This window comes from Pinus tabuliformis, chromosome 8 (genome assembly GCF_031772625.1).
Source record: "Pinus tabuliformis cultivar Carrire ecotype Pingquan chromosome 8, CPIR1, whole genome shotgun sequence".
Lineage (NCBI taxonomy): Eukaryota > Viridiplantae > Streptophyta > Pinopsida > Pinales > Pinaceae > Pinus > Pinus tabuliformis.
The window spans coordinates 1085607559-1085621882 of NC_142294.1; the positions used below are offsets into that span (position 1 = coordinate 1085607559).

The following is a 14324-nucleotide window of genomic DNA, read 5'->3' on the forward strand; positions in this document are numbered from 1 at the left end:
AAAATTTGAATTTAAATAAATAAATAAAACGAAATATTCTTTGGAATATTCCCCAAAATATTCAGGGAATATTCTGTTTAAGAGGCCCAATTGGGCTCTGACACGTGGCACCTGGAATGCAAAGTGGATTTGGACAAAATATAATGGAGCTCACGAGATTCGACCTCGGGTCGGGTGGCCCCCAACCATCCCACCCACATGTGGTTATTAACAATCATAGGCGTTAAAATATATTTAAAGTTTATTAACGTTTGGTTGGGCGGTAAAGGGGTCCAACCCCTAAGGGCCAGCCCCCTATTCATGAAACCACAGGTGCAAAACCACCAGCCTAAACCCATCGGATAACCCCAAATGGTTAACGGTCTGAAACATGCAGTCACATGCACAGTCCCCGCTCGACAATTATGGTCAAACTAATCATTTAAGTAGCAGTCAGTGCCAACTTTGGCGATAAGGCCAGATTTAGTCGGGTTAACTGGCAATTAGCTAGTTTTAGTGGAGATTTTTAGGGCAAACTGGGGAAAAATTGAATGAGCCATAACTTTGGCTAGGAGAGGCATTTTTGGATGAATTTGTTTCTTGGTTTTGGGTATTCAGAGCATTCTGGAGCCACTGGCAGGGTTTCAAAGCCAACAAAGGTGATCTTCATGTACTTTTTCAGCGAAGAAGTTTGGGGAGCCACGAGGGCCTAGACAGTGTTGGAGCTGCATTGGGTTGTGTTCATCCATTGGAGGTTAAACAAAAGTATTTTTCACTGTTTATTGTGCTCTGAATTCATTTACATAGTTTATTTTTCGTGTTTAGGCTTTCGTTTCACTGTTTAGCTTCAGGGAAGCTTTGAGGGCCACCAGGGCCATTTCAGTGTTGGAGCTGTGTTGGGTTGTGTTCACCTGTTTGAGGTGAAACAAAAGCCATTTTCTGCTATTTTTGACCTTTTGAATCTAATGGCAGAGGTTTCAAAACCATTTGAGGACTTCTACAGCCTGAAAAGTTTTAGAGAAGTTCCAAGAGCCACTAGGGCCTATTGAAGAAGGCACTGTATTGGGTAATTTTTCATTGTTTAGTGATTGTGGAAAGGCGTTTTTAGCTTTTTCATGTCTTCTAAATCCGTATTTGCATTCAGATTTTCCTATTGAGGCACCTTTACACTTGTATTAGCATTTGAAGCAGTTTTAATACAAGAGGACAAGCTCATTTTGGGAGGCTTGATCTAGCAGATGTAGCCCAGGAGGGGTGAACTGCTCATCAAACATCTGTGCCATGTTATGTTGAAGTTATCTTACTGAAAATTTCTGATTTAATATGTAAAAAAAAAATTATATTAACTTTCCTGCACCTGTCAAAAACAGTTTGTTTAATCAGCAACACATGGAGTACAGTTTGCACATTTAATTGAATGGAAATGGATACCTTTCACACATTTTCAAGTACTTCCATTGTCAGATCAGATGGTATTAGATTTGGTTGTTGTTGTTTGTATGGTCTATGAGAAGCAATATAAACTATAGACAAAGTCTGAAGCAAGCGAGGAAGCCTTCGAACATCTTTTGTTATACAATTGCGTAGTAGATAAAAGCTACTTTAGTCCATCTCTAGTTTAGTTTATATTTTAAGCATTTGCTTGTGCAAAAAGGTGTTAAAACAGTCAATCTCTGTTTTATTGTTTGCAAACTGGTTGATTGTCTGAATTTGCTTGAGTGCAAGGATAGCTGATGTTACCTAAGTCTTGAAAAGGGTTGAAGACTAATTTCTTTACTGCAATTTATCTCAAGATTATCTTTGGAAAACACAAACTCAAGAGTAGTCGAAATATTCCATTTGATTTGTGTTTTATGGCTGCTTGAATAAGTGTGTAGCTGGAAAGACATTTGGTCAAAGGCTTGTCATTTGTTTGAAAGCTTTGAGAACTTTGCTTTGAAGTTCCTTTTGTTAACTGACCATTTACATGATGTCAACTTCTTCCACAAGTGAAGTTTCCTCCTTCACGAAATTCTTCAATGATGACATGAAGAATGAGTTCATTAAGGTGAAGGACATGGTGCAGATTCTCATTCAGGATCAAAGAGAAAGTGTTCAGCTTCATGCACAATTGTTGGCTATGCAGGAAGAGAAGGAAACAATTCTCCAAAGACTGCATGACATGGAGAAACAACTCCTTCAAGCTCAAGAAGCTTTGTCCAAGAAAATACCTCATCCTCAGGAGGTAAATCATTCAAACTTGTCTTCAATTTCCTCAATTGAAAAGTGTGTTGGTTCTTTTGAAAAGCATACAAGAGGTATAGGGTCCAAATTAATGTTTAAGATGGGCTATCATGAAGGAAAGGGTTTGGGCAAGCATACACAAGGCATGGTTGATCCTATTTCAATTGTGGAGCAACTCAAGAATGTTGGTCTTGTATATGTGCAGTCTAATGGCGAAGAATTCAAATCTTTTTGAAAAAAACTTTTGTTCCAAGTTCTAATACACAAACATGTCAAGTTTGTTTTCAAGTTGATTGCCATTGTTTTAACCCTTCAATGCAGCTAGTAGAGGGTAAACATGTCACTTATGGCGAGCATGCAAATGTAAACAGTTTTCAAGAGAAGCAAAGTGATGAAAGTCTGAAAAAGAAAGTTGTCTCCTCTATTAGTTCATCGTCTCTCGAAGACAAAAAGGATGGACATTCCATGCAGCAAAAGAGGTATAATTATTCACATGATCAATTTGATTATGTTTCAGCAAAGAATGATTATTTTGCTTGTTCAAATGAAAGAAAGTTTTGTTGCACATTTTGTGGTGGATTTAACCATGGTTCTTCAAGATGTTGGTTGAAAAATAAATCCCAGAGGAAGCAGAAGAGGCAAAGAGAACTTTCTCAGAAAGTGCTTAAGAGTTGCACATTTTGCCAAAATAAGGGACATGATGTCTCTCATTGTTGGACCTTGCATCCAACAAGTCGTCCAAAGCACATGCAACTTGAGGACAAAAAGATTGGCGTAAGTGGATCTATGGATTCCATTATCGATGTGAAAGATGCACATGAAGAATTGTTGCTGCAACAAAAGACGCCATGGGGTTTAATTTTCGTACCCATTTTGTACATGCATACCAATCATGTATTTTAGTTGAAAAGTTGATGCAAGATTTCATGTGAAAGCAGTTTCAGTTAGAAAATTCCTTCAACTGAATTTTCTTTGTTATTGCAAAATTTCGCCATGGAGGTTTAAAAGATGAGTATGATACTCACTTATATTGCAGCAATGTCTTTTTAGTTTAGCTCTTTGTCATCCACATGTTTTTTTTGGATGACATACTTGTTGGTATTTGAAAAGAAGAGTTGAAGTTGCACATGTACATAGAGGTTATATGTGTAACTAGCGAACTGTATATAGTTCATTGTATGTGATACATACAAATGTGTTTGTAAAGATGCATCTTGTTGTTTATCAACTTGTGTTGATTGTGTCGCACATGTTTGTCGATTTGTGTCGATTATGGCGCACATGTTTGTCGATTTTTGTCGATTGCGTCGCCCATGGTTGTCGACTTGTGTCAATTGAGTGCATACCTTTTACATTGACGATTGTGTCAATTGTATAACACATTTCAGGTCAACTTGTTGTTGATGTTGCATGTTGCACAAGGTACCTTTGGTGTCGATTGGTGCAGAGAACGAAGTTTAGGTGCAAAGCGGTGCAAGATTCCATGAGCTGGAAAAGAATGCAAGCAAAGAGGGCACAAATTTCAGCAAGGATCTCTACTGGGTTCATTATGGTTTGCCTACTTCTATTGTTCGTGAATAGAACCATTATACTTCTTTTGAGAGGTTTTTGCAGCAAGCATCCCAAGCTGTGGAATGAGCATTTGCATTACTTTCAACATGCTTACAGCCAGGCCATGCACTCTTCTACAAATACTTCAACTTTTGAAGTTTGTTGTGGGTATTTGCCTAAGTCACCTTTAGTTTTCATTCTGGAGAAGAAATCGCCTTTGATGGGTGTAGTGACATTGACAAAACTTGCATGAGCATTGATTCAAAGCATTCAGCTCATACATCAGCAAGTGTCTTTAATGGTTTCTGAAATTTGCAGATTGGTATGACGAGAAAACTTGGTCAGGATTCAACAAGTACATGGCTCATTCAGCAAAAATTCTCCATGACGACAGTTGGCAAGTCAAGTTATTTTGGTATCAGTTATGCTCATTTGGCTGAACAGAAGAGGATGATGTTATTCTCATTTGTTGTATAGTTCAGTTTCAGTATTTCAGTGAGCTTTCGGGGTCTAAAAGCTTCTCATTTGGGAGGTATCATCAAGAGCTCAAGTCTAAGTGTTGAAAAGCTTAAAATTGAAATGCTCAGAATGGGCTACAACCTAAACAACTGGATAGATCTTGTCTCCCTGATTCTAGCATCGTGAACGGTTTGAAAAACTAACACCGTATGGAGAAGTTATCGCAATTTGAAAATGCCAAATAACTTGCAAAATTTGAATTTAACTATATATATATATATATATTCCTTGGAATATTCCCTAGAATATTCGGGGAATATGCTGTTTGAGTGGCCCAATCGAGCGCTGACACATGGCACCTAAAATGAAAAGTGGATTTGGGCAGTTACAGTCAAATTGACCGTTTAACTAGCAGTCAATGCCAAATTTGGCAGTAAGGCCATATTTAGTAGGGTTAACAAGCAGTTAGCTAGTTTTAGAGGAGATTTTTAGGGGCAAACTGGAGGAAAATTGAATGAGCCATAACTTTGGCTAGGAGAGGCCATTTTGGACGAATGTTTTTATTTTATTTTATTTTGGGTATTCAGAGCATTCTGGAGCCATAGGCAGAGGTTTCAGAGCCAATAGAGGTGATCTTTAGGTACTTTTCAGCGAAAAAGTTTGGGGAAGCACTAGGGCCTAGACAGTGTTGGAGTTGCATTGGGTTGTGTTCATCCATTGGAGGTGAAACAAAAGTCTATTTTGATTGTTTATTGTGCTCTGATTTCATTTACACGGTTTATTTTTCCTGTTTAGGCTTTCTTTTCACTGTTTAGCTTCAAGGAAGCTTGGAGGGACACTAGGGCCATTTCAATGTTGGAGTTGTGTTGGGTTGTGTTCACCTGTTTGAGGTGAAACAAAAGCCACTTTTTGTTGTTTTCAATCTTATGAATCTAATGGAAAACATTTTAGAACCATTTGAGGACTTCTATAGCCTGAAAAGTTTTAGAGAAGTTCCAAGAGCCACTAGGGCCTATTGAAGAAGGCACTGTATTGGGTAATTTTTCACTGTTTACTGATTGTGGAAAGGCATTTCTAGATTTTTCATGTCTTTTGAATCTGTATTTGTATTCAGATTTGCCTATTGAGGCACCTTTATACTTGCACTATCATTTGAAGCAGTTTTAATACAAGAGGAAAAGCTCATTTTGGGAGGCTTGATCCAGCAGACATAGCCCAGGAGGGGTGAACTACTCATCAAACATCTGTGTCATGTTATGCTGAAGTTATCTCGGTGAACATTTATGATTTAACATGTAAACAACAAATTATATTAACTTTCCTGCACACAAAAACTCATAAAACAACTGTAAAAAAACAGTTTGTTTAATCAGCAAGACATGGAGTACAGTTTGCACATTTAGTTTAATGGAAATGGATACATTGCACACAATTTCAAGTACTTCCATTTTCAGATTATTATATCTGTAATTTTTTTTGTTCCTATTTAAATTCAAATCAATAACAAACTATGAAAGGTACATTGTTAATAAATCTTGTTTGAATTTATAAAACAAATGTATATACATATTTTTGTTTATGTAAAATAGTAATCATAAATAAAAAATGATGAAATAAGAAAAATTGAAACAAATGAAAATGAAAATGAAAATGAAAATAAAAATAAAAATAAAAAATAAAAAAAACTGAAATTTAGTAACAGACACTTTGAGTGAGCCTCATCTTAAAAAAACTACAATTTTACATCTAAAAAATCAAATATATACGCCTCTTTCTCACAGACAAAAACAAAAGGATTTAAACTTAATTAAATATGCATAATCGAGTCTCTCAAGAATTATATCATAAATAACTTATTAAATAAACAAACAAACACAATGGAAAAAACCAATTTATAAATTAGGGTCTTATGGAATTAATTACGTAAGTATATCATAAATAACTGATTAAATAGACCAACAAAGACGATGGAAGAAACCAATTTATAAATTAGGGTCTTAGGGAATTTATAAATTAGGGTCTTAGGGAATTAATTACGCAAGTTATAAATTTAATAATAATTATTGAATTTAATATCGAAATATCTCCATGTATATGCCATTTCTCATGTTTCAAAACTTTTCGGACGAATATCTAATTCGTTGGCCAACCAGGAGATTTTTGTTTCACCAAAATAAATTTGTTTTTAAAACTTGACTCGTGACCTCATTCACCCTAAACTATTAGGGCAATTGTGAATATTCTAAGATCCATGGCCTCATTGCATGAGTGGTGACTGATACGGAAAGAGCTGGAGTGTTAGTATCCATGAACATGCCATTTCAAAAAAACCACAGTCCACGAAACCCATACAGCTCGTCTAACTACTAATTCTAGAGATAGAATTTCGGAGTTGTTAATTGGAGGAATCGTTGTTCAACAATCGGGTGTATCCACCAATTCTACCGTAACGGTTATTGATGCCAACGTTTCCTCCACTTTTCTTCCATTACTTGCCATATTTTCTCTTCACTCTATCTATCGGATAGCAATACTAAAATGATTACCTCCCACTATAAATAGCGGGGAGCGCGAGATCTAGTTCGAACAAAGCAACAATTGCAGCAGAGCATTTTGTGCTTGAAGGTAAAATGGAGAGGCTTGTGATTGAGGCACTGAGTACATGTTTCATGGCAATCACGATAGTGATGGCGTTAAACGCTGTGACAGGCGCTGCAGAAAGAGAGATAAAGCCTGTATCCTTTATTTTCGGGGACTCTTTGTCAGATGTTGGAAACAACAATCACCTGTCGCGGAGTCTCGCGAAGTCCAATTATCCATGGTATGGAATTGACTTTGGTAACGGATTGCCCACAGGAAGATACACCAATGGCCGAACCATTTGTGATATAGTTGGTATTTCTTACATCCCCTTTCACAATTCAACTTGTTTCACCTTGTGAATATTTATTTGTATATTGGGCATTTTCGAGGTATTGATTTGATTGGGTGTTGCTAATATTGCAGCTGAGAAAACAGGTTTGCCAATCCCGGCGCCGATCCTGGATCCATCCACTGATCACAACACCGTGTTGAAACAGGGTGTCAACTATGCTTCGGGTGGCGGAGGGATTCTTAACGAAACAGGATATCTTTTTGTAATAACTACTCAACAATGCTCGCTCCTCTGGTTTTCTTTCTTTGGTTAATTTCATTTTCTCACCTATTGACTGTATGGCTGCGTAGATTCAACGACTGTGTCTGTGGAGGCAAATAGAGATGTTTCAAGGAACTAAGATTACCATTGCCAAAAAAATCGGGCATGACAAAGCGGAGAAGTTCTTTAATGAATCCATCTATTTAATGTCTATCGGAAGCAACGATTACATCAACAACTATTTGCTGCCTGTAGAGGCTGATTCCTGGCAATATGCTCCCGATGATTTCTTAGACTATCTTATCTCTACATTGCGCCAACAACTCACGGTGAGTATTCCCGAACCTTAAATTTGAGACCATTATCATCAGGGCTGGACCTATTGTTAATAATCTTTTATATGTAAAATGGCGCAGACGCTACATCAACTAGGCGTACGCAGGTTGCTCTCCACAGGATTGGGACCTCTGGGCTGCATTCCACTGCAGCGGGTAATGACAACAGATGGTAGTTGCCAACAGAATCTCAACGAGTATGCCGTCAAGTTTAATGCTGCCACCGGAAGCCTCATAGCAGATCTAAATTCAAAATTGCCAGGAGCTCGCTTTCTCTTTGCCGATGGTTACACTTTCTTCACCCACCTTATAGAAAATCCCCAAGCTTATGGTAAGGATTCAATACATTTATTACTTTATCATCAAATTACAGTATGTTTCATAGGTTTATTTTGAATTGGTGATCTGGGTTTTTATCAACGAGAATTTACGTCTGCAGGGTTCGAAAATGCCGATACTCCTTGCTGCAGTTTTGGAAGATATCGACCCACATTAAGTTGCGTGGCTGCTGCAAAGCTGTGTCCAGACAGAACCAAATATTTGTTTTGGGATGAATACCATCCTAGTGATGCTGCCAATTTAGTCATCGCGCAGAGTCTTATTTCTTCCCTTAAACTTAATCCTGGGAATCCTACTAATTCACCTGCGCCATCTCCACTTCCATCGCCATCTCCATCTCCATCATCTTGAAATTAGTACATTTGTCTCCCTCTCCATTTTTCAGAGCAGCTTCATCTCCGTTTTATTCATATATATATAAACTGGCATCAGCTAGCCATGCCAGCGGAAAAGCTAACTGCCTTCTATGTTTGTAATTCTGCAGCAGCAATAGCGAGTGGCATTCAACCTTTCTACTTCTAATTATAAATTTAAAATTATTTTGTGACATTTTCCGCATGGAAGTAACGGTAACGGTGGATTAGTTGGATTATCTCAATTTTAAACTCCGAATATGCAGATTGTAGAGTAATTGCCATTAATAAGTATACTTTGCAATAGCTGCAATACCATCTCTCGAACCTTCAGCCCACCAAATGATGCACTATGCATTAACATTAGCTTATACTAAAAAGACAAGCAACAGAATACGTAGTTAGAAACCGATGAAGGCCGCACGCGATGACTGCAACACTAGCACATTACAATTAACCAGAAATTGAAGATGGAAACCTGGGACAAATCATACGTTGGATAAAAAATTCAAGTGGAAACAAATGTGGATTATAAAAAAAAAACATAAAACAAAAAATCATTGAATCACTACTCACTGCTGAACCGCAAATTTGAAAATATTTGCAACGTATAAGGAGAAAGCGGCTTTTGTTTTCAATCTTCTTTTTTCTCGCACCCTCCAATACTTTAAAAAGGCGTCCCCTAATTATGAGACTTTTTGAAAAAATAATAGAATACTTTTTTTGGGTTAAATTTTCATTGTGATGTTTAAACTGGTTTATGATCATATATATATATAGAAAGTTTACCACTCAAACATTTGAGAGAAAAAAAAAGAATTATACATCTTATTGTAAAATGGACCATTTTGCTAAATAACTTTTTTTATATATTAACTTCCCAACATATGAACATATTAGAATTGGAATGATCATTAAGACTAAGCATATTCCCTAGAGAACAAAAATGCAAAATTTGAACTAACATCCAAATGATCATAAATGATCATAAATATCTTTCGGACTTCTCATATTTCTCTTACCAATACTTGATTCATCACCTGAATGATTGTTGGGAGAATCTCGATCAGTTGATCTACTTGAAGATCCATGTTGTTCAGAAAATCTTGGAGTCCTTGTTGGTGTGACTCTGTTTGGTGTCTGCTCTTTTGATCCCTGCTGCTCATTTTCTGCTATATCATCTTCTTCCATCAGTGGCACTTGTGCATCAACTGTTTTGTCTACAGTTCCATTCCATGACTCTTGTTCTTGGAACACAACATCTCTTCTAATTATGGTAGTCTTGGTGACGGAATTATACAATTTATAAGATTTTGATTGCTCAGTATAACTAGTAAATATGCATTTTTCACTTTTATCATCCAATTCTCCTCTTGGCTCCTCAGTCGAATGTGCATAAACTACACATCCAAATAATCAGAGATGAGATATGTTGCAAAACATACCTAACCAACACTCTATTCATCACACTCTTTGTAGGAGATCTATTGATCACATAAATAACACATTCAGCCGCTTCTGCCCAATACTCATTAGACAAGTTTTTTCCTTTCAACATGCTTCTTGCCATGTTCATAATTGTCTTGATCTTTCTCTCTCCTACACCATTCTTTTGCGGTATGTACCTGATTGAAAATTGTCTTCTGATTTCATGTTGTTTGTAGTAATCATGGAATTCCTTTCAATCATATTCTCCACCACGATCTGACCCCAATATCTTTATTTGTCAATCACTTTGGTTCTCTGCTAAGGCTTTGAATTCCTTGAACTTTGCAAAAGTTTCAGACTTTTGCTTCAAATAGTAAAACCAAGTCTTTCTGCTATAGTCATTAATGAAAGTGAGGAAGTAACAACTTCTATCAATCAACTGTGTCCTCATAGGTCAACATAAGTTCTTATGCACAAGCTCAAGAAGTTTCTTGCTCTATATGCAACGCCCTTTGGAAAACTTTCACGATGCTTCTTTCCTAAGATGTAAAACTCACAAGTACTCATAGATCCTTTAATGGGAGGTAATCCTTTGACCATCTGTTTCTACTGCAACAATCTTAAACCAGAAAAATGCATGTTTCCAAACCAAAAGTGCTAAAACCAATAATCATTACAACATGCAAATGTAAAATAACTGACGTGATCAATGTAATTCATGACTAGAGGAAAGAGTATGTTCCTTGTCATTTGCGCCTTTTATATCAGTTGTTTGCTTGGGGGTTGGTCATATATAACACAGTCTTATCCTTGAAAGATAACTCTGTATCCTTTCTACGTCAATTGACTAGGAACATAATATACCTCTAAGATTGTCTTCAGCTCCTCCTACTTGGTTAGAATGTTGACCACTCCTTTGCCGTCTATATCCAGAGTCTTATCAGTTCCCAATTTTACCTTTGTCTTCACATATTGATCCAAATTTGCAACCAAATTCTTGTTGTCTGTCATGTGGTCACTGTAACCACTATCTAATAGCCACACATTATTAGAAGGTTCATGCATAGTATTTCAAGCTAGGGACATGGAGTTAGTACTCTCTGTAGTGACATTGGCTCTCTGGTTCCCTTGATCAACTATATTCTTCCTGCAATCACGGGCATGGTGAACAATTTTATTGCAATAATAACATCTCACCTTTGATTTTTCAACTCTTTGATTATTTTTGAAGCTTCTAGACTTGCTTCCACTTTCATGTTCACGCTCTTCTTAGCTATCTCTCTAACCACTATGTCTTCTGCTTCTTCCTCTACCCTCGATCTACTAACGCCTTGACCTCTACTCTTGAAATAGAAACTTGGCCTTTGAAAGTGGTTTATAAAGTGAAATCCTTATTTTTGTCTATCCTTGGCTCATGTGACAGAAATGATACCATCAACTCATCCACTGTCAGTGATGTCAAATCCTTGGCTTCTTCTATGGCTGCTACCACAACATCAAATTTGGTAGACAAAAATCTGAGGACCTTTTAAACCATTGTATGCTTTAATTTTTTCACCACAAAATTCTAATTGATTTACGACAGTTATGACCCAATTCATGAAAGAATCGATATCCTATGTCTCCTTCATATGTAGGCTTTCAAAATCTCTCCTAGTATTCTACAACTTAACAGTATTGACTTTGGTGATACCCTGATAATTTGTCGCCAAAGTTTCTCATGCTTCCTTTGCCGAAGACATGATTATAATCTTTTGGAACATTGCTCAGCCCACTCCCTACTGGATAAGCTAAAACACTTGTGTATTCTTATTTTTGTCTTTTTTCCATAGATCACTCTCTGCATTAGTGAGAGCTTGTTCTTCTTCTTCAGTTTAAGGTTCTAAAAACCCAAACTGGACATAATCCCAAACATCATGAACGTGCAACCTGGTCGCCATCTTAATGGCCGACACATCATAATCCTTCCTTGTAAACGGTGGGAACTGGGTCTAGAAATTTGAGAATCCAATTTTCTTGAAAAATATCTCTTCAAAAAAAACTAAATTTCACCTTTTATAAACTTTGCAAAACTCCTTTTTCAAAAAAGCCCTTTTCAATAAAACTCTAAATTTTTATTTTATAAAAAAAAACATTAAAAAAACCTTTTTCAAAAAATCTTTTCAAAAGCCAAATTTTAATACATTAAATTTATTTATTTATTTTGAAGCTCCTTTATAAAATCAATCCTTTAAAAAAACCACTTTAATATAAACCTTACGTGACTCCTTTAAAAAAGTATAACAAACTTTTGAATGTTTTAAAAACCTTTCAACACAAATGAAGTGAACTTGATTTCACAATTTTTAGAAGTATGTGGTGCATACTAACACCATGCACGATCGGGAGAACAACGTTAGTGCTTAACGCTTTGAAACTTCATGGAACCCGCATGCTATGAAAGTGCGTTAAGATGATTTCTTGTAATGTGGTGCTAGTTGGCACTTTTATGCATTATAACGCCTTGTGTATAAACTACAAGGTGTGTTATAGCATTAACGGAGAGAAACAAATATATCTCTCTTTTCACTTCCAGACTACTGCTAATCCATTTTCTTTGGCTCTTTGTAAACTTGCTTTGATACCAATTTGTTTGAAAGGCACAACAGACAAAACACAAATTCACACACAAAACATACAAGTTGTGACTCTTCTATTGATCACACAAAAATTGACTTTTACAATGAACCTGGTGAAGGGTATTTAAACCTTTTTTAGTAGCGACTCACCTAAAATATCTAGACATGCAACCACACACTTAATTCGACTATGACTTAACTCGATTTGACTCAACACTTCAGCACTCCACACTCAACACTCAGTTAACTAACTCTCTAAATTTAGCAAACTCCCCATGCGGATTAATTAGCTTATTTTAACACTCCCCATTAATTATGATTGTTAAACAAAAACATGACTCATAACAACTCAAACATGTCTGTTGGTCTATGTCTCAGCTAGGCTTACAACACCCAAGTTTCTTTTGTGAAACTCAAACACATATTTTACTAATGGATTAGTAAATATATCAGCCAATTGATCACTCAATTTACAAGGCTTCAAGTGAGCTTCTCCATTACTAACAAGTTCTCTAATAAAGTGATATCTAGTATCAATATGTTTTCTCTTCTGATGAAAAACATTATTCTTGGATAGTGCAATCATTGAGGTGTTGTCACAATATATTGTTGTTGATCCTTATTGTTTCTGCTTGAGTCCATCAAATACTCTTCTTAACCATATTGTTGGACATGCTGATGATGTTGCTACTAAATGTTCTTCTTTTGCTGATGAAAGTGTCATAATAGGCTTCTTCCTAGATGCCCATGCTATCACACCTAAACTGAAATGGAACACATTACCAAAAGTTCTCGTCCTATCATCTAAACTAGATGCAAAATCACTATCTATGTATCCAATAAAATCCTTCTTTTCTATGCTTGCATACATTATTCCACAATCTCTAGTTCCTGCTATGTATCTCAAAATTATTTTTCCTTCACTCCAATGTGTGCCTTTTGGAGTCTCCATAAATCTAGAAAGAAAACTTACTCCTTGCATAATATCCGGTCTTGTAGCTGTGAGATACATGAGGCTGCCAACCAATTTTTTGAATAGAGTTGGGTTGCCATCTGATCCTTCATCATCCTTGCTTAGGTTTGTACATGTTGCAACTGGTGTAGAGACAGGTTTGCAATTTCCCCTCCTAAATCTTTTCAACAAATTTCTAGGATATTTATTTGGAAAAATACAAATTCCTTTTTCAGGTTGCTCAATTTCTATGCCAATAAAATATTTCGTGATACCAAGATCTGTCATCTCAAATTATTTGAATATCACCGCTTTAAATTCAACTAACTCAAAATCACTTGTAAAAATCATGTCATTAACATATAAGCAAAAAATCAAACTTTTTCCATGCTCATTTACCTTTGTGTACAAGTTAGGCTCAATGTTGCTTCAACAAAATCCATTCTTAATCATGTAGTTGTTGATTCCACTATAGCAAGCTCTAGGCGCTTGTTTGATTCCATAGAGCACTTTCTTCTACATGTAAACTTTACATCTTTACCTTCAAATTCATATCCTGGAGGGTGTTGCACATAAATTTATTCTTCTAGAATTCCATTCAAGAAGGTTGATTTCACATCCATTTGATATACTTTCCACTTGTTTTGAGCTAAAGTAGCTAGAACTGCTCTTACAGTATCCAATTTGGCTACCGGAGCAAAAATTTCTCCAAAATATATTCCCGGTTGCTGTGAGAAACCTTTTGCTACAAGTCGCGCTTTAAATCTATCAATTTCACCTTTCTCATTCAACTTTTTCTATACACCCACTTCACACCAATGAGATTTTTTTCCTTTGGAAAATCAACCAAATCCCATGTATCATTCTTTTCAATAGTTTCAATTTCTTCATCCATGGCTTGCACCCATTTTTCATCTTTGATTGCTTCTTCAAATGAAGAAGGTTGGAATG

At 36.3% G+C, this 14324-nt stretch overlaps 1 protein-coding gene across 1 annotated transcript; it reads left to right on the forward strand.

The window, feature by feature from the left end:
- Window positions 1-6842: 6842 nt before the first annotated feature.
- Window positions 6843-8387, forward strand: LOC149239123 (GDSL esterase/lipase At1g74460-like). The gene is made up of 5 exons (XM_089367073.1): window positions 6843-7107; window positions 7219-7349; window positions 7438-7677; window positions 7765-8014; window positions 8123-8387. Exons 1-5 carry the CDS (start codon window positions 6843-6845, stop codon window positions 8371-8373), a joined length of 1137 nt encoding a protein of 378 aa, XP_089223199.1. The 3' UTR covers window positions 8374-8387.
- The last annotated feature ends 5937 nt before the right edge of the window (window positions 8388-14324 follow it).